We start from the raw sequence: 20,620 nt of genomic DNA, 5'->3' as shown, positions 1-20,620 counted from the left end.
ACTTAGTATCATGTTCTAGATGTGTTTTAAAGGCATTTTGTTATTTTAATTATTGGTATTGGCTTCTCCCATATCATAAAAAAAAAAAAAAAAAAAATCAAAGGTATGCCAAAATTTAATATTCATGAATTTGTAATAAAAAAAAAGTTGTCCCCCACCACCCAATATTTTAAGTGTCACATTTTCCATGGATAAATCCAATGAACTCTTAAAAATAAAGAAAAATGTCCTTGTCACTAGTAATTTGTTTCATAATATAATGAGAAATTGACCTAACACTTCATCTTCTAATCACATAATCCAATTGTTAATGATTATTTAATTTTTTCTTACCTTCATCATTAAGACAACTCGGGTAATATACATTTGTTTGATAGCATGTATGTGTTGTTGCCCACAAGTCAAGGCAAAGGTCATAATCTCACACAAAAATCTCTTTTATTTAATTTAACAGCTAAGAAAATAAATAAGAAGGAGATTATTATTATTATTATTATTATTATTAGTTTTAATAAAAAAAACTAGAAGTTTCTATGTTCAAAAGGTTTAAAATATTTGGATATATTACCCACATATCTTTGGTATATTTAATATATGTGGATCCCCATAAAAAATTCATCAATCGATATTTCCAGATATTTTACTGATTTTTCGATTTTTTTTGGGTTTCAATTGATATTCATTGATATTTCAGATATTTGATTGACTTTTTATTTTTCAATTATTAAAATTATTAAGTCTAATTATTTTATTTTTACATTTTGTGAAACCAAGGTTTGGTTAATCTCGATTTTGGTGACAACAAAACAAGGTTTAAAACTAATGATTATATTTCAAGTGTGATTAGGCAAGACGATTTTCAAAGTGGCAATCACAAAGACAAATCAAGTCAATGAGAAATCATGAAGAAAAAGACTACCTCAAAGAGAAGTGTTTTTCAAGACCCAAGCTTCATAAAATCTTTTTGTAAGGTTGTTGGTGCACTAGGATTTTCATGCATTACATTCTTTACTTATGCACCAAAATCATCAACGAGTTATTTTGTTTTAAATATTTTAAAATTGGACGATTTCATGTTTTCAACTAAGACCTTGTGTCAAATGTTTTCAAACTTGTTTAAAATGTTTTAAGTTGAAAAAGTTGGTTGTTAAGCCAAAAATGGCTCAACCGGTTGAACCGGATGAGGAACCGGTCGACCGCCAGCTCAAACGATCGAGGGTTGCAAAAAATCTTCTCTCTCTTCCAGAATGGTTGTTCAACCGGATGAGGAACCGATTGACCCACACCTCAACCGATCAAGGTCTGATCGATGTCTAATGGTTACCTGCTAAGTATTAAATGCTAATAACTAGTCAATCAGTCGAACCCCCAACAGCTAGTTTGACATTTTTCCTCTATAAAAAGACTTCAAATCTTTATTGTTTAAGAGCTCAATCTTCCCAAACCTTTATTGAATATATTTGAGCCTTGAAATAGTGTTTTAAGTGCACCATTGTTTTAAAACTTGCATATCATTAATGCACCTTTCAATCATAGTTTTCTTGTATCATTTGATCTTAAAGTTTTTGTACTAGGATTTTGTGAGATCATTTATTTATAAATCTTTGAGAGGAAGTTTCTCAAGTGTGGAGTATCACTTGAGAAGTTGTTCAAGAGTGAGATATCTCTTGAGGATTGTAAATGGTGCTTACAGCCAAAAGTCCAAGATGGTGGATTGGAATTATAATCCAATTGTATTGCTTGAAGGCTTGATTTAGAAGTCTTGAATTAGTGGAACCTCAAATTTGAAATTGAAGTTAGAGGAGAGTAGATGTAGGCCGGGTTGCGCCAAACCACTATAAAATCTTGTGTTTGCATTCTCTATTTCTTACTCTTTTAGTTTATATGCAATTATCTGTATATTGTTTTATTATATACTTGCATATATTTGTCTCTCACATTCACATAATTTAAATTTGCAAAAAGAGACCATCACTCTATTCATCCTCCCTCTAGGGTGATTAATATATGTTGGATTAGCCTAATTTTTCTAACACATTTGATTTAATTTATTATATAAAAACATATTTTTCTTAATAAGTGTTTTTAATATATTCTATATATTTACTAAATATAAAAAATATATGAATATTTAAAATATATATATTGAATACATTTAAATTAAAATGGATAATAATTTTAATATTAAATATATTTTAAAATTATACATGTTATCATAATATTATTATAAAATAATATATAATACAACTTAATAATAAATGTATATTTATAAAATTTTTATATTTTTTTATTGTCATAGAGGAATTATTATAAATATGACATATTATATATATCAATTTTAAAAAAAAGAAATTTTTAAATGTCTATTTTTTATTTCTTCTATAATATTTTAGAGTTTTTATTTAATATTATTAATTTTTTTTTATTGTGTTAAAATATTTATTAATATATCTTTTATATATCTAATATATTTGTAAAATAAATTATCAATATATTTATAATTATCGATATTTTTATCTTTACGAAATATTTAAGGAATAAACTCAATCATTTATTAATTATAATATTCAGGCTTCAATCGAGCTTCAAAGCCCCGGGCTGGAGCTTACATGAGGGCCCACCAGCCCAAAATAATCATAGACCATACACGTGGCAGAAAAAGCAAAGTAGTATAAAATCCATTGTGTCTTTTCCGTCCAGTATATAACGGTCCAGTGTTTGAATTTTGAAAACATTGGATCTGTTACATTACATGGGTGTGAATGCAGCTTCTGTACTCAATCGACTTCTTCAGCGCAACACCCACAAGCCTAAAGCTCTACCCACCGACTCCAAAGCCTTAACCACAACAACTGTCCTTACTCACCTCAACGCCGGTCGCCTCCGAAAAGCCGTATCCATCCTCTTTGCTTCCCCAGTTCCCTTCCCCTTTTCACTCTATGCTCGCCTTTTCCAGATTTGTTCTTCCAATCTTGCAATCGTTGAGGCCCGTAAAGTGGAATCCCACTTGATTACCTTCTCGCCTGCACCGCCGATCTTTCTTTTGAACCGTGCGATTGAAACCTATGGAAAATGCAGTTGTTTGGATGATGCTAGGGAGCTGTTTGAGGAAATGCCCCAAAGGGATGGTGGTTCGTGGAATGCGATGATCACGGCCTATGCGCAAGGTGGGTGTGCGGAGAAGGCGTTGTGGTTGTTCTCGAGGATGAATAGATTGGGGATTTGGGCTAATGAGATCACGTTTGCTAGTGTTCTTGGATCTTGTGCTACAGTATTGGCACTGTTTCTTTCGAAGCAGATTCATGGGCTTATCGTGAAATATGGTTTTTGCTGGAACGTAATTTTGGGGAGTTCTCTGGTTGATATATATGGGAAATGTCGGGTTATGAGTGATGCACGTAGAATGTTTGATGAAATTGAGAATCCAAATGCCATTTCCTGGAATGTGATTGTCAGGCGGTATCTTGAGATGGGTAATGAAAAGGAAGCAGTTGTTATGTTTTTTAAGATGATCCGAGCAAACATTAGGCCATTGAATTTTACATTCTCCAATGCTCTTATTGCTTGTTCTAGTATATCTGCACTCCAGGAGGGGATTCAGATTCATGGAGTTGCAATTAGGATTGGTTATGACGAGGATGAGGTGGTTTCTAGCTCTCTTATTGATATGTATGCAAAATGTGGGGATTTGGAGAGCGCTTGTAGGATTTTTGAACTGCCCAGTTCAAAAAATTTGATCTCCTGGACTTCAATTGTGTCGGGGTATGCAATGAGTGGGCAAACAAGAGAGGCAAGAGTGCTCTTCGATGAGATGCCAGAAAGGAGTGTAATCTCATGGAATGCAATGTTAGCAGGGTATACACATTTCTGCCAATGGGAAGAGGCTTTGGAATTTGTTTTTCTGATGCGCAAAGCAACTCAAGACATTGACCATGTCACTGTTGGGTTAATCCTAAATGTGTGTGCTGGTCTTTCAGATGTTGAATCGGGAAAACAGGTTCATGGGTTTATCTATAGGCATGGTCTCTATTCCAATCTCTTTGTTGGCAATGCACTTCTTCACATGTATGGGAAATGTGGGAACTTGAGAAGCACAAGACTTTGGTTCTACCAGATGAGTCATTGGCGAGATAGGATTTCTTGGAATGCTCTATTGACTAGCCATGCTCGCCATGGCTTGAGTGAAGAAGCTATGACAATTTTTGGGGAGATGCAATGGGAGACAACGCCATCTAAATTTACGCTTGGTACACTTTTGTCAGCTTGTGCAAATATTTTTGCGCTTGAGCAAGGTAAACAAATCCATGGGTTTATGATTAGAAATGGTTATGAGATAGATGTTGTTGCCAGAGGAGCTTTGGTAGACATGTATTCCAAATGTCGATGTCTTGAATATGCCCTCAAGGTTTTTAAAGAGGCTCCTTCACGGGATTTGATTCTTTGGAACTCCATGATTTTGGGATGTTGTCACAATGGAAGGGGTAGAGATGTACTTGGACTGTTTGGATTGATGGAGGAAGAAGGGGTTAAGCCTGACCACATCACCTTTCAGGGTATTTTGCTTGGTTGTATTTGTGAGGGTCTTGCTGGGTTAGGTACTGAGTATTTTAATTCAATGAGCAACAAGTACTGTATCATACCTCGATTGGAGCATTATGAGTCCATGATTGAACTGTATGGTAGGCATGGGTTCATGGATGAGCTTGAGGATTTCATTAAGAGGATGCCATTTGAGCCCACTGTTGCAATGTTGACAAGAGTCTTCAATGCTTGCAGTGAACATGGTCACTCAAGGTTGGGAAAATGGGCTGCTGAACAACTAAATGAATTGAATCCTTCAACTCCATTTCATTTTCAAATTTTGGACAGAAGCAGAGTGGGCAAGTAGTAATAATCCGAACCACAAATTGGAGGGAATTATATTCACAGCTTCCGACCATGCAAGATGACAGAAGCTTGGGTCAAGCTTTGTATTCTAATGTCATGTGCTGAGCTGCTTGCTGGATGCCAGTGTTGGTAGTTATTCATGACCTCGAGAATGGGAGTCTAGATATTTTACTCTAGAAGCGTCTGTCAATTCATGTTGATCTATACATGGGAGGACATTTTGAGTTTTTGATCTGTACATGAAAGGAGTCATCAGATAGAGCTCCAAAGAAGCATATTGGTTCCTACATCAAATAAGTGCAAGCTAGAGCTCCAACAAAAAAGGAAGATTTTTTGGAAAAACTTTACTGTACTGTCCCCTGTAAGAGTACTTAAACTGCTACTGGAGGAAGTTGGCTTCAGACAGTCATAACCAATCCTACAAAGGTGCCCATCTACAGGTATATTTTATGCACGTGGTGGAGTTAAATTATCTTTTAACTTGTTAGGCAGAGGTCAGATGGACTCTCTGTAGGACTCATTATTTCCGATTACCCTCGCGTTTCCTTCAAATTAATGTACATTTTTGTTGATCGAGAAAGAAGACAAGATGGTTTCATTGACCTTGATTATTCCATATATACAATCGTTTAAGAAGAAAAAGAACACAGAAACATCCTTCCAGTTATCCCCTCATCACTTGCACTGTAGCTGGCCATGGAGAAGATGAAAAAGGAGGAGGAGAGATTAAGCCTGGTGGATGGTGGGGTTTGAATTTGGCGCTCCTGAAATGAAGGTACCAGAAGTTAGATGCCTTTTATTATTCTATAGATTGTGCAAGTAAAAACACCACTATGAATGGCTAAAAAATTATACTAAGGTGTGAAACAAAAAAGCCTAGGACAAAGTAAATTAAAAACAATGGGAAATGAAATTCATAATGTGTTTGATGAATGTTTGAAGTAGAAATAATGAGGTTGAAATCCTATCTATTTTAGTTTGCATTGGGAATTAGTTTGGTAACATTCTACTAAATACTTTGGTGCAATACAGAATCACAATTTGGAGAAGGGGATCAAACAAGAGACAATAATAACAGTAGAAATGAGAACAAAAAACAAAAGGAGGGGTCATTATATCATCACCACCCTTAGACAAAGGCATAGGAGGGATACTACTTGGCATATTCAGGCCCTCCCAATCTTCTCTGACCAAAAGGAAACCCATATCCTTTTATTTCATCCCAGATTTAAGGATCATAGAAATCAATCTCCCAAGTCATTATATTAAACATGCAAGTCCTAATACCATGTCTTTTGACTTGGAACAAAAAGAGTCGCTCATTGATCCCTATAACGTAGTTAGGGTTTAAGTTCATCATTACAACCATTATCAAAACACTAATGGTGCCTGGATTAGAGCAATAAAACAAAGAAGTTGAAGAGGAATAGTATGTAACAATCATTCAACCAACAAGTTACTTTCATTTAGTTTCATCTTTGCTTATAAACCCATGACTAATTTGGTTATTGGAGAGGGCTTGACCTTACCATCATCCTCGCTCAGACCAGCCTCTATCTATATTTTAGAGTGAAATCACCCACATAAGTCCTCCACTTGTTAGTTGTCAAAGGTGTAGAAGAGGGAGCAGCATGTCTCTCTTTCCATTTATTAACTCAAAAATATCTTTTATGCATCCACACAATATTATTAATACTAAACGGATTTTATGCCTCATTTCTCTTTGAAAAAAATGCTTCAAAAAAAAAAAAAGAGAGAAATCTACTTCTTGTAAGTATCGTCCCATATGAGCATTCTGTGGATCCCTTTTTGGACGGCCCGAACTCTAAACCAACCAAATTGTAAAGCTGGGCCACAGAATCGAGGCCCATTTTGAATCGTTCGGTTTCTTCCAGTAGCAGTATAAAGGCAAGTCTGAACACTGAACTCATCGAGACACGAGAGCCCTGGCATAGAATCTTTATCACCGTTGTATACCAATGGAAGATCACAGTGACGCCGTCGAATCAAACAATCCGGGAGGAGGAGGAGGAGAAGAAGAAGAGTTGCAGAGACTGCTGGTACCTGATGTACACAATCTTCCACTCTTTCCCCCTTCTGCTGTTCAATCCAACTTCGTTTCCTATTTCGCTCCAGGTTAGTGTGTTTCATTGCTGAGAAAATGTTGGAAAAACAATCGAAAATATTTGAATTTCAGGTTTTACACCTGTGTGGATTACTTGAGTTCAACGTAGAAAATGATACTTGGATTATTATTATTTTTTTTTCTGCCATTCATTTTCTTGGCAACCAAACAGTGAATAGTTTCGTCTCCGTTCTGATTGTGCTTTTATGGAGTTCATCCAGATTTTATGAAGCCAGGACACGATCAGTACGTTTATCGCCACGCCAATGGGTACAGTTCTGAGCTTTATCTTTGTTCTCGCATAATTCGTTTTTACAAAAATTAGTTGATTTTGGAAGTTTTCTTTGACATGCGATGAGAAGATTGTGCGTAATCGGTTTGGCTCCTTCGCACGTCGCTCTTACGGAGAAAGGAGGAGTTACAGCCGTTGATTTCAATGTTGGGAAGACTGATCGAAGTGGGATTAAGGTTACCGGAAAGCGCAAGAAGGTAATTGCAATTTTACCTGAATGAGAATCTATAATTGATTTTAATAATAATAATGATAATACTGTTAGTGAGCTTCCTTCATCAAGTTTATTATAGTGTTGATAGAGTGGTGGTGAATTTGATCTTACATATTATCAGTTCTAGTTTTGGAATTTTAAGGTTAGAGTTCTTTTAACATTGGGAAGTGAATAATTGTACATTTAGCTGTATTAGTTTGGGACTTAAATTCTCTCTTCTTTTTTTTTCCAGTTGATTCAAAGTCTATGCCAAAACTGATCAAAATCATATAGTACTCTCATAGAAGAACCAAGATTTCTGCTTGGATTTGTGGTTGTAGTTGAATTAGGTTCTGAAATATGAAACTGCCAAAATTATACTCAGGGAATAGGATAATGGGATATGGTTTTGGATTACTGTGATAGGAGCATTTTCATGTATTGATTTTTGAAATTGAACTTTTACCAGTTTTTAATGACATTGCACTCATATGTGTTCAGTGTTAGAGAGTTAGTGTGTTAGTGGGCTTTAGACTAAAGGAGGCAATGTTGCTACTAATGTGTACTGGATTTCCTATCTGTCTAGATTGGCAATGGTTTGGGCTGTGTTCGGACCTGTATATTATTTTAGGTCAATTTGAAACCAATCTGCTGCCCAATTGCATTGGAAAAAGGATTGAAAATCTATAATTGTTAGAAGTGTCAATTGGCTTGGGCTTTTCAGTTTTAGGACTTTGAGCTGCACAAAGATTTTTCTATTTACTGAAGGGCATATCTGAGTTCATTTATTTGAGTGGATTGGTGACTTTGGGGCAGTTTTTCATTTCTTCTTGTTGTGCAGTTTTTTCGTTTCTTGCTGTTGTATTTCACTACATTATGGATCAGTGTATCACATAATCAAATAAGTTATTTGGACTATATTTGTGTTACCAAATGGTGGGAGCTGCAATTATTTTTAGATGTTGAATTGGAGGCTAATCTCTCTCCCTCTCTCTCTCTCTCTCTCTCTCTCTCTCTCTCTCTCTCTCTCATAGACACACACTCATTCACACACATACTTACATTTATACATATAGCAAAGTTGTGCTTATTGAAGTTGGAGATATTCTTATGCAGAATGCACAACACTTTGAATCCAACTCAGCTTTGTGTAAAGTGTGCACCAATGATGCTTCTTATATAGTGAGGTGGAGTTCATTTAGTTCTTCTTTCCATTTTGGGGATATTTTGTTGTTTTTGCTTGTTATTTCTTTTGATGCTAAAAGTTGAGGGGGTCTGTGGCTTCTGACAGATGTTGTGTAAAAGGCAATCTACTGGAAGTGAATGATAGATTAATCAAGCAGCCAGGATTGCTTAATTCATCGGTGAGAAGAACTGAAAGATACTAATTTTGAGTTATATTATGCAGAGATCATCATTTTATAAAAATTGTGTGATTGACTATGATAATTTTACTTAATTGACTTTGCAAGCATTTCATGTTTCCCCCTATTTTGTGCCCATCATATTACTGTAGCTTCCCCTATCAAAGATGATCTATTCTCAAAGAAAATCATGCAGTATAGTCTGTCATGTGCTTTCAACTGCTTCCCACTTCTTTATTGTGAATTATGATCAACTACTAGGGGAATATCTTGGAGCATTGTCTTATACATGTTGCTATACCATTCTTGTTGCACTTCTATTGGCAAATTGTACCCAAAGTTATGGTCCTTTTAATCCAGAAATAACCTAAGATTAACAGCTGAGAGTACAGATAAGTGTTCCAACTTCCACTCCCAATAGTTTCATAAATATGTTCTTAGGAATTCTTCAAGTCTTAACCAAGAAATTTAATTAACAGGAGTTATGAGCAGGGATAAAGTATATCCTCTACTGGTAACATATTCGAGAATTAGATGTACCATCAAATGCCATTTCTCAACTAATATAACAACATTCTTTCTAGTTTCTTCCTCTTTATATGTTCATAATTCTTTGATGCCTATTATTATTAGTTTAGAATATGTATATCATTCTCAAAGGAGTATCAGATATTGAAAAGCAACCACATCCACTGTCCTACTTGATTGTACAAGCTGTGTCTTACTATGATAACCATGCCATCAGAATTTGGTGTATGATCTAAAGTTGTGTCTGCTATCAGAATTATTCTAAACCATAGTGGAAAGGAATCTTGGGTGGAAAATTCTGCGGTTAGTTGGAATGGCAACTTCATGCCTTCATAATAATGACATCTTTCTGGGTTAGGTGGATGAGAATTGGCACTTACTTTTGATGGTGGTGTTAATGATGATATTAGCTGCAACATTGTTGTTGGCATTGATGGTGGTCTGGTTGCAGTGGTAGCAATGGTGATGATGGCCATGATGAAATGGTGACAGCAGCAGTGATGAGGACAATGGAAAAAAAACCCAATAATTTGAATTGAGGACTTAAGATACTGGAAGGAAAGAGAGGATACAGATGCTGGTAGCATCCACTTCCTTTCTATGCCTGCTATCCATCCTATTGAAACACACTCTTAGGACTATTTGTGTAGCACTATTGATGTAATAAAGTTGGTAGCATTTACAACCAGTTTTGTTGCTTTATGTAATTTCTCCATTCAATGTCTTGTGCTGAATATTTTGTATGCTATTCATTGACCCTTTTGTCTCAAGTTGCAGGCTGACAGAGAAGGATACATTGCAATTATCATGCCAAAACCAGCTGATTGGCTCAAGGTCAAGGCTTCACTGATTGACATTGAAGAATACAAGAAACTGAAAGAAGTGTGTTGACCTGATTGCTGGATTTCTTTACCCCTTGAGGAATTCCAGTAAAGGAGAAAATGCCATGACTTTACTTATCCTAGTATTTGCATTGCCACTTCTAGATCCTGTCATTGTTACCTCCTTCGATGCTCCCCTAGTAAGGTACACTCATTGCTGAAGATTTAATCATGTCAGGTTCCAAAATTTTGAAATCTCAGTTGGTAAGATGGCATGCTTGGTGTGCTATTGTTGCATTATTTTTGTAATAATGAAATACCTCGTCCAACTTTTGATATGCAAGCGTGACTGCTAGCCTGATCAACCTATCCCATTGTCTTCCCTCCAAGGAAGAGTATCAGCATTGGGGTCTACCTGGGCTCAGCCCAGAGCAGCTAAGCCCTTCTACTGCTGCTATGCTGTCTAAGCTCAGCCGACTATGTGGAATAAACCTTGGGCTGGGCTCAAACAACCGTCCCCACTTTTAGTTGTATTGCCAAATGGAATAATGTTCGTTGCATCGCCAATTTAACAGCCTTTTTATCACCTTCATAGATGAAAAGGTGGTTATTGGGTGCCAAAAGAGTAAACCCGTTCTTGTAATAAATATGGTGTATGATAAAAGCAAAATGGCAGAAGTCATGATGTGTTTAGCCCCATGTAGCACCATCCTTGTCAAAAGGCTTAGACACAGGGCCAAGACCAACGAGGAAAAGGATTGGTTGGATTTAGTGAATATTTTATTAAATCTGTAATTTGTCAAACGGACCTGAACAAATTAGGGTCGGGCTGCCCTATCCAAACCCAAAGTCGTTTGGATCTAATGAGCCAGTTACCATTTTACCCTTTTATAACAATGGTGAGAGCAAGGACACAGATGTCTTGATTTATGGGCAAAATTCCGTGCATTGGCCACCTTGACACGATAACTATCATGCAAATCTTGAGATTTATCAAATTTTCTCTTTTTTTTATTTATTGATTTAACGATGAAATTCTGATATTACATCGATTTTTCGACAAGTTTTGATTAATTTTATTAAAGAAGATCAATTTATATTCATTGATAGAATCAACTGTGAATGAGCTTAAAAAACCCGTATATTTTTTACTTGATTTTAAGTACATAGAAATTGTATAAAGTATCATTTATTATGCATTCTACTTATTATGTTTTTTCCTTTAAGTTTTTAATTCTTTAGTGATTTTTTGAAAATATATATATTTTTAAAATAAATAAATAAATAAATAAATTTAATCCATAAAATTTGATTTGAAAAGTAACTTTAATTTATTTTTGAAAATTAAAATATTAAATTTATTATTTTTAAATGATTTCACACATGATTTTTTTTTTTTTTTTTGCTTCATATCATAACAATATATATTGTATCAAAATGTAAAATATATGCAAAAATTCTTTTAAAAAAATGGTTAGTCCTCCCTATTAAACATATGGAAATTATATTTTAAAAATGCTACTATTAATATTAATATTTTAATGAAACTTTCATTAATTACTTGTAACAATGTTACTAAAATGTGATATTATTAATAATAATAAAATAAGAAATAAAACTGAAAATGAATTTAAATTATAGAAAATATTAGTTTTTACTTAATTAACTTATTCAATTATATAATATAAAAATGGAATTAAATTAGAAAAAGTTTAAAAATTAAAAAGATATAACTAAAATTCTATTAATAAAAGATAAATGGAAAAAATATTAAAGAGGTGAAACAAAAGTGACACTTGAGATCAAAAGGGAAAGTAAAGGGATAAGATCGGAGAAAGAAAGAATTATATAAAAGTAAAATAAAAAATAAAAATAAAAAGTCAAAAGTATGGGACCCACAAATACATTCACATTCCTTGATTTCAAAAGTAAAGGGGTATTTTTATTTTTCATATTTCATGTTCTTAACATTAATTATGCTCAATATGCAAATTTTAGACCCATTATTTGCTTTAACTAGTTCTAAATCATAATTGTCTCTATTTTTTAATTCCAAAATTTGTTATTGATAAGTTTTAAAATTATATTTATTTCTAAATTTTTTATTAATTTTTGGAATATTTTTAGTAAGTTTTAAAATTGTGATTATTTTTAAAATAGTATTTAATTTTAAAAAGGATATATTTTAGATTAATGTTTTACAAATATAAACAGAGATATTTTATTTAAGAAGTGTGTGGACAACATAACCATTTAGCAAAAACTTATCCTCCAATTCTACTTTCACGTTCTTGAAAATAACTTTTAGTTATAATAAAGGTGAGAAACTTCAATAAAAATTCCTTGAAATCCACTAACAAGCTCTGGGGAATGTTAGATTGTCTAGGAGTTGAGAGACCACTTATGACTTTTACACCTAGTAAGTTACTAAGTGGTTACAAAACCCTAATTCATATAATCAAGAACAAAGAAGGGATTAAGCAAGTGACCAATTCAAATAATCAAGGTACTTAACTTCAAATCAATGTTGAATGTTACAAAACCCTAATTCATCTATCAGAATAACTCAAAATTAGTCGAGATCGATAGTACTCTTACACTAAAATGATGGTTGTTTTTTGATTTAATATTAAATAAAATTTAAAATTAAATAGTACTTAATAGTGTTGAATATTAAGTTGTTTATTTTTTTAATATATTATTTTTATTAAGTTCTAAGAGTAAAAAAATCAACGATTATTTTAGCATTAAGAAAAAATTAAATATTTTGATTTTTCTTAAAATATTTTAAAAATAAATAATAAGTTAACAAAAAATTAAAAAAATAAAAGCCTTAAAGCAATTTGCTTTCAATTAAAAAGTTAAACAAATTATTATATACTTTGAAAATTTATGAACAAATATAATTTTGATGATGAGTTTAAAGACCCGTTCTCTAAATTGGTTGAGCGGGTCAACATCCAGACACTGCTGACAGAAACATAAATGCTGACTACTCTGAGTCCCTTATTTCCTGAATAACAAGCATTCTAGATTTATTTATGGTGAGCAAACACAAGTAGATATGGTCTTCAAGCTCTTCCAGCTGCTCCAGAAAGAAAGAGTCATGGACATGAAATTCCTTCACCACCTCCATCAACATCTCGCTCTTTCCATTTCTAACACACATATCAACAATGGCTTTGCTGTGTTCTACCTCATCGTATAACCTGCTCACCAGTCGACTCATGGTGTCAAAATCGTTGACCAAAATGTAAATCCCCTTTGCTGCAGCATCCAGCTGTTCCCCAAGTCTTTCAAGGAAGCACGTGCCAAGTCCCCTACGAGCAAACACATACCTATTCCTAACTGCACCCACAAAACAACCCATGAGCCCTGGTGCTATCACAATGCCAACTATGCTATGAATCGCCAGCACCACCAGAGCAACCGCCACTGCACTATAAGAGATAATGAGACTAAACCCTGCAACCCTCTTGCACAGCCGGTTAAACTTCGCTCTCCTTCGGGTTTTCTTGCTTTTCGATACGAGTTTAGGGAGCAAAGTCTTGCAGCTTTCATGGATATCATGGAATTGTACAGGGCCAGCGGCCATTAATGGGTTGGTGAGCTTTGAGAACTTAGTTAGCTCTCTGAATATGGTCCCATACTGTTCTGTGGTGTAGTATTCGCCATCATCAAGCCTTTTGGTTAGCTTAATTACCCTTTTGATTATTTGGTAATTAGCGCGTGTTTGATGGATTCTTAGGAGGAGTATTTCACAGATCTTGCATGCTTCTAAGCTGGCTTGGAAGTAGTCAATAAGAAGGTGATGGAGATTTAGGGTTTGGATCATGTTGGCTAGGGTTTCTTGGCATGGCTCGAGGAGGTAGTCGGAGAGATGGATATAGAAAGGAAAAGATGAGGAGGAGGAGGGGAGTTCATTCATGAGCTGACCCTGAACTTTGCTGTGAATTTCTATGTAAGACTTGGTTCTGAAGGCTTCCATGTATTCTTCATTCACGTTTGACTTCGTACACAAGCTATCCACGCCACTCTTTCTAGATCCTCCTGACAACATAAAACAAAACGCGTTGAATCAACATAGAATGCGCATCAAGAAATCAACTCTCCGACTCTTCTTCAGATTTTTTCCATGATCAGAAATTTTGATTAAGAAATCCCAGGAATTAATACTCAAGTATTTCAAACATATGAATCAAAAGCTTCCCAAAAAGCGAAGGCCCCTAGAAAATTTTTGGAAAAAGAAAAAAATCCTCGAACCCTAGAATTTTGGCCCTCGTTTTACAAATTTAATTCTCCAACACATGACTAAAAGTAATTAAATATGGAAAATTTAGAACTTGAGGTAAAAACCCAGAAAACCTAATCTGCATAACACAAACCCCATCAAAGATCTAGCCTTACAAGAAACCAAAAAGAAGATCCATGAAGCTAATAGAATATTTTTCAAAAAAAAAAAAAAAATGGGAGAAAGAAAATTAAAGAAAAGCTTGTAGAAGATGATGATCATCGAACTCACCGGCCCTTGTAAAGTGAGACTTGAACTTCCGCCACATAATATTTTTCATCTGCGCAACGACGTCGACCAGAGAATGAATGAAAAGCCAATGTATTTTGTTTCTCTTTAAATAGAAGAGAAAGAGGCCAAAGCCGAGAGAACGTTTGAGGGGGGTGAGGGCGTTTTGGCTTCAAGAAATTGAAGAAGAAAAGAACAAGAAACCAGTTGGCAGTTAACCCCGCCTCAGTTGATTAGCTTTGGTAGCACGACAGCCACCTCCACACGGTGTGTTGTCCACGTGTAATAACCGGAGCCAAGCCTTATGCCAGTGGTGCAATTACCGCAACATTGCCCCTATAATTGCTGAGTTTCTGGGCTTTCATATTTGGATTTTGTTTATCTTTTCAAGGAAGAAGAAAGCGACTGTTAACGGCTTAAGCTGGTTTGTATGGGTGCCTGGGTTTGAATTGTGGCTGATTTGTCCGCCACGTCAGCAAGTGTTGGAGTTTCTAATATTCACATCACTTCTATTCTACATCACCACCCCCTACTTTTATTGTGGTTTATCCATGGAAGATGTGGCATGCGCTCCTCGATTGAACAGATCATGGGAAGAAGATAATTGTCATGATCAAATGGATTAGAGTTCCAAATTTTATGTTCTACTTTATATTTGATTTGATTTTATGCGAGGTTTGGAGGTCGTTGGTTATCCATGGATGATTAGTGTGCATGATCTTTGGGGTTAAGTTTGGTAGGATATTTCTTCAAAATGATACAAAATATTCGGGATATCATAAATTTTTTATTTTTATAATTATTAAGAACATTTATGTTATACATTTCTAGCATAATTAAAGTTTTTATAATGCATTGTGTTCTTATTAGTAGTAATTTCATTAAAAAATTTTAAAAAAAATTACTTATATAGCTCGGTTTGGACGATCTCTATTCCAAACGTTTTTAAGGAAAATCACTTTATATTTATTTATAAATTAAAAGTGTATTAGAAAACAATTTTAAAAAGTATTTTTAGCTTTTTTTAACGCTTGAAACATAAAAAATTTTAAACATTAAAAATATTGAAAATATTTTCAACAATCACTAGCAAACACATATTAAGAATCTATTTGACAATAATTTTAGAAAGCGCTTTTAATTTATAAAATATTTAAAAAAAATATTAAATGTTTGATAAAATTTAAGAAGTATTTTAAATTTTTTTTTAAAACCACTTATAATATTAAAAAAATCACTTGATAATGATTTACAAATAAACAATAATTTTCTTAAAACTATGAAAGTACTTTCAAACACAACAACTTTGATAGTGTTGGTGATGTATTATATAAAAATAATAATAATAATTAAAAAAAATCAAGTATAAGTAATTTTATAGAAATCATTTAAGTGATACTCTAGATTTTTAAGAAGTGATTTTAAAATTTTGTTAAACACTAAAGTTTTGTAAAATAAAGCTTTCGAATACTAAGAAGAGCTTCTAGTGCTCTCAAAATTAGTTTAATTAATATTTACCTTCTAAAAAATAAAATAAAAATAAAAATCAATAACACAAGCTATATGGTGCTTAGATGGGTACTTTGATTTAGTTAGTATATTTTTATGGTAGTATTTTTTTATCAAAAACATTTTGTGTAAATTAAGTTAGTTTTTAAATATAAATAAAAAATGTTTTTATGGTATTTTACTATTTTTATAATGTATCATATAACAAAAAGTAATTAAAAATGTTATATTGTGAAATCTGAATCGGTTTTATTACATTTATTTTGAAATATCAGGATTAAGTTGTCTAGTCAGCTTATAGAATTCAATGGGGCAGATTTTTATATGATGATTGACGAATTTATCATATTACATGTTTTAACCCTTTTGTTTTACATTGAGAGATTTTTATTCATATTATATATTTCAACTTTTTTGTTTTAGTGAAGGTCGAGAAGTTTTTTAGAACTTTGTCATATTTCTTTTTCTTTTAATTAATAGATTGTCAAGTGTTGGTGCACCATGTAGACATAGGGATAAAATTGATCGCGGAAGCACATTAAAAATTAAAAATATTGTGTTTTTCTTTATTTTCTATTCGTGTATACATGATTTTGTTTTTTAAAAAAAACCTCTAACTAAATTTTAAAAAATTAAATTAAATTTTTTTATTAAAAATATATAATTAAGTATTTGTCAAAGGAAACAGGGTCATGTTGTTGGAAAGTAAACACAAACTCAAATAATGGAATTATTTCTAATAATGTATGTCCAGCCAAGCGACATGAATCATGATTGAAAGAAAGTCCAAACCATATAGACTTGCCATTTAAATACCTAAAACATTATTGCTTGCACTCTTTGACGTCTTGAAATAATGTTGCAATCAAAATTGAAGTCTCACACATGATGAGAAAGCTAGGGAAGTTGTACGAAGGCATGAAGGAACAAACATCCATCATCCACCACAATTTCTAAGTATATTATAAGCTTTTCAACACTCAACCGTGTTCTCTAGACTTGGGAACTTCGGCCGTCTCTACATCCATTCAACGTCAAGGTAGAGGAAGCCTTTCCAAAGATAATTACCATTAAAAATTATTTTAAAACATAATTATTTTTTAAAATTAAAATGTTAAAAAAAAAAATTTGCTATCTCAAATTTTTAAATATTTAATAACTTTTATGGATACAAGATTTACTATCTCTTTATATAGAAATTATTATGATTTTCTATTTTTTTTAAAATGAAATATATTCTCATTCCATAAATATAATTTGACATTTACTTTAACAAAGTTATGGGTTTTTTTTTCTCTCGGAAAAGCTTTTACATATATCACATTTATGCGATATTATTTAATTAATTGAAAATTAGTAACTTAAAAATAACAACCCATTTACTCACCTCTATATTTTAGATTATTGGATTTCATGTTGGAGTGGATTTTCAATTTTTTTAAATCATATATTGGTTTAATTTTTACATTTAAAAGGTGTTTAGTAAAATTTGATATTTGTTATTTAATAACTTAAGTTGATTTTAAGTTAAATTATACTTAAATTATTTATTTAAAATTTATTACTTAATTTTTATTTTAAGCATTAAAGTGTTTTTATAAAATCACTTAAAATTTATTTTAAATCTTTAAATTGACATATTTATTTTTATAAATTATAATTAGGATAAAGGAGATCAAGTAATAATAGAAGTCAAGAAATATATAATAGATTGTGAAGATAGTTAAGATAAATGAAAATAAAATATAAAATAAAGATATGAACTTAAAAACAAGTTAATATTATTTTTACTTATTGCTTAAAAGTTATTTTTAACTTTAAATTATATCACTAAGTTATATTATCAAATATATTTAATAACTTAAATTAAATTATTAAGTTAATTTACCATTCGTAGATTTAGCATGGGTGTACTAAAATAACTAGGAATAAAAAATGATAGATGGGAAACTGAAAAACAAATTGGGCAACTGTTTGGTTTGGTCTCAAATTTAGGCAGGTTCAGCTGCCATAATTGCAACCCATGGGTTGTTGTACAATGACATAAATTAAGGTAAGGCCAAGTGCCGCATATCTCTAAAGATTTGGAGACTGGCCAGCAATATCGATGACGAAACGATACCGAACATCATTGTTTGCAAGGCGCTCGAGGGCTTCATTAATCTGGTCTGGTTTCACCACCTCAATATCACATGTGATGTTGTGCTTTCCACACACATCCATCATCTCCTGCGTCTCGTTCATCCCTCCTGTCATGCTTCCCTTCACCGTTCTCTTCCCGAATATCAGAGGGAAAGACGGCAGCTCCATGGGCTTCTCTGGTGCGCCCACGATCACCATTGTCCCGTTCACCTTCAGCAGTTCCAAGTAGTGCCCCAGGGAGTGGTTCGCAGACACTGTGTCCAGTATGAAGTCCAGGCTCCTCTTCCCTGCCTGTCTCCATTCCCAAATTTAACAAAAACATCACCAATAAATTCTATCTTAATGGTCAATTTTGTAGGTGATAGAGATAGAGTCAGACAAGAGTAAGACCTGCATTTGTTTGGGGTTGGTGCTAACTATGAAATGGTCTGCACCCAGGCGCTCTTTCGCCTCTTTCTCTTTTGAGGGAGAGGTGCTGATGATGGTCACATGGAGGCCAAAAGCCTTTGCAAATTTAACTGCAACATGACCTAGTCCTCCCAAACCGATTATTCCTAGCTTCTTCCCCGGTGACTCTAGCATCTTGGTGTCTTTCATGGGGCTGTACACTGTTATTCCCGCACATAACATTGGAGCCACTGCATCCATTGGCAAATTCTCCGGCACCCGAACCACATACCTTCACGTGATTAATTAATATATCAAATATTAAATTACAAGTATCGGCAATATCAAAGCTGTACGGGAAACACTCAATTCAGTATGTATACTGGGCTACCTGCCATCTTCAATAACAAATTCATTAATCACGTGAAGGTCCAGTCACTCAAAAATAAGGCTAGCTCATCCACATGAGCTGAAGTACTGATAGAAAATGGAGACCACCTTGATTTTTGGCATCTCATGACATTAAAGACTGAACATTTAGTTGATAGATGGTGTCGGCAAGCTAGGTTCTTATTAAATGGTCTTTAGCCGAAAATTGTACCTTTTTTTTTGGACATTCTCTTAACAAATCTGACAATTTGATTTTGCTATCTTGGTTTGAAGTGAAAATATTTATGCAGGAATCAATACTATGAAAATCCCAGAGAGTGATAAGGGAAATAGTAGGAGCAGAGAGTGATGAGGATTACCTCTGATCTGCAACCAACATTCTGGAGTATCCACCATAGGTGATGCTACCATCCCAGAAAATACCATTGTAGGTAAACTGAATCTGATCACAGTAGTTCTCCTGAGAGCTCTTGCAGAACTCACACTCCAAACATGATGCCGCCAAGCATCCTACTCCTACCCTGTCCCCTGTTTTGAACCTTGTCACGTTGGTTCCTACCTTGGTGACAACCCCAGTAATTTCATGCCTGAATGCCACATATTCAATAGTAAAAATCATGAATCCTATGGGTACATTCATGATACATACATATATACAGAGAAAGAGAAGAGAGAGAGAGAGAGTTTTATATGGAGAGCTACCCGGGGACAACCGGATACATGGTGATGCCCCAGTCATTCCGGACATGGTGGAGATCAGTGTGGCATATCCCACAGTACAAGATTTCAATGGTAACATCATTGGGGCCGTTTTCTCTGCCATTGTCATCACAAATCCATCAGTTCACCGGTTACTAATTAACTGTTCTAATTGAATCACAGAGAAAAAGTTTGGAAACCATGCACCTTCTCTTGAAGACGTACGGGGTGATCTTGCCGGAGGAATCATGAGCTGCCCACCCAGAAACAGTCTGTGTGTGATTCGGGGTTGTCTGAGCCATATATCTATGTATGGAAAGAAAGAACAGGGGCTTGAGATGTGGGTTTACCCCTTTCTTTGAGCTTGTGCCATTTTGGGGAAACTTGGATGCCATACTTATATGGGCAGTAATGAAGCTCGGGCCATGTGGTAGGTCAAAATTTTACTCAGCCCTTGTTCTAGCTACCTCCAGTCTGTGATCCGATTGAATAACCACTCCACCTGCCCAATAAATGGAAAGCGCCGCCCCCCTTAATGTTGCTACAATTAAAGCCATCTAGAAAAGGAAGATGCGTCTTCTTCAAGGTGTCTCTAGTTTAGTTCACTCTGAGAACACCGGTTATGGAGCAAAGATAAATAATTAGGAAAAAGAGAAAAGACCAAAACTTCAATTTAGTATTAATTTGAGACAAAACCTACCTCAACGAACACCTACCTCCACTCACTCAAATCCGTATGTGGGGCATGCAGCAGCAGAAGTAAT

General features: G+C 34.0%; 4 protein-coding genes across 5 annotated transcripts; 2 read left to right on the top strand and 2 right to left on the bottom strand.

Moving 5' to 3' along the window:
- Positions 1-2,703: 2,703 nt before the first annotated feature.
- On the top strand, positions 2,704-5,489 carry LOC100253985 (pentatricopeptide repeat-containing protein At3g26540). The gene has a single exon (XM_019216553.2). It carries the CDS (start codon positions 2,753-2,755, stop codon positions 4,886-4,888), a length of 2,136 nt encoding a protein of 711 aa, XP_019072098.1. The 5' UTR covers positions 2,704-2,752; the 3' UTR covers positions 4,889-5,489.
- A 31-nt stretch (positions 5,490-5,520) lies between these two features.
- LOC100267768 (uncharacterized) lies at positions 5,521-10,548 on the top strand. 2 transcript variants are annotated; one of them, XM_059734277.1, is made up of 7 exons: positions 5,521-5,662; positions 6,783-7,023; positions 7,234-7,282; positions 7,375-7,501; positions 8,614-8,684; positions 8,789-8,861; positions 10,167-10,548. In XM_059734277.1, the coding sequence occupies exons 2-7, from the start codon at positions 6,867-6,869 to the stop codon at positions 10,278-10,280; spliced, it is 591 nt and encodes a 196-aa protein (XP_059590260.1). In that variant the 5' UTR covers positions 5,521-5,662; positions 6,783-6,866; the 3' UTR covers positions 10,281-10,548. The 2 variants fall into 2 exon arrangements, with proteins under 2 accessions (XP_059590260.1, XP_002269229.1); XM_002269193.5 differs by lacking the exon at positions 5,521-5,662 and having other exon boundaries at positions 6,524-7,023.
- A 2,509-nt stretch (positions 10,549-13,057) lies between these two features.
- On the bottom strand, positions 13,058-15,316 carry LOC100248892 (UPF0496 protein At1g20180). The gene is made up of 2 exons (XM_002279193.4): positions 14,733-15,316; positions 13,058-14,260 (listed from the first exon to the last, which is right to left on the bottom strand). Exons 1-2 carry the CDS (start codon positions 14,779-14,781, stop codon positions 13,203-13,205), a joined length of 1,107 nt encoding a protein of 368 aa, XP_002279229.1. The 5' UTR covers positions 14,782-15,316; the 3' UTR covers positions 13,058-13,202.
- A 2,873-nt stretch (positions 15,317-18,189) lies between these two features.
- Positions 18,190-20,318, bottom strand: LOC100262607 (probable cinnamyl alcohol dehydrogenase 6). The gene is made up of 5 exons (XM_002269320.4): positions 20,064-20,318; positions 19,860-19,973; positions 19,517-19,744; positions 18,771-19,059; positions 18,190-18,671 (listed from the first exon to the last, which is right to left on the bottom strand). The coding sequence occupies exons 1-5, from the start codon at positions 20,249-20,251 to the stop codon at positions 18,315-18,317; spliced, it is 1,176 nt and encodes a 391-aa protein (XP_002269356.2). The 5' UTR covers positions 20,252-20,318; the 3' UTR covers positions 18,190-18,314.
- Positions 20,319-20,620: the final 302 nt, after the last annotated feature.

This window comes from Vitis vinifera, chromosome 18 (assembly GCF_030704535.1).
Source record: "Vitis vinifera cultivar Pinot Noir 40024 chromosome 18, ASM3070453v1".
Lineage (NCBI taxonomy): Eukaryota > Viridiplantae > Streptophyta > Magnoliopsida > Vitales > Vitaceae > Vitis > Vitis vinifera.
Note: the sequence above shows the minus strand (reverse complement) of the source record. Positions and strands in the feature narration are given on the sequence as shown.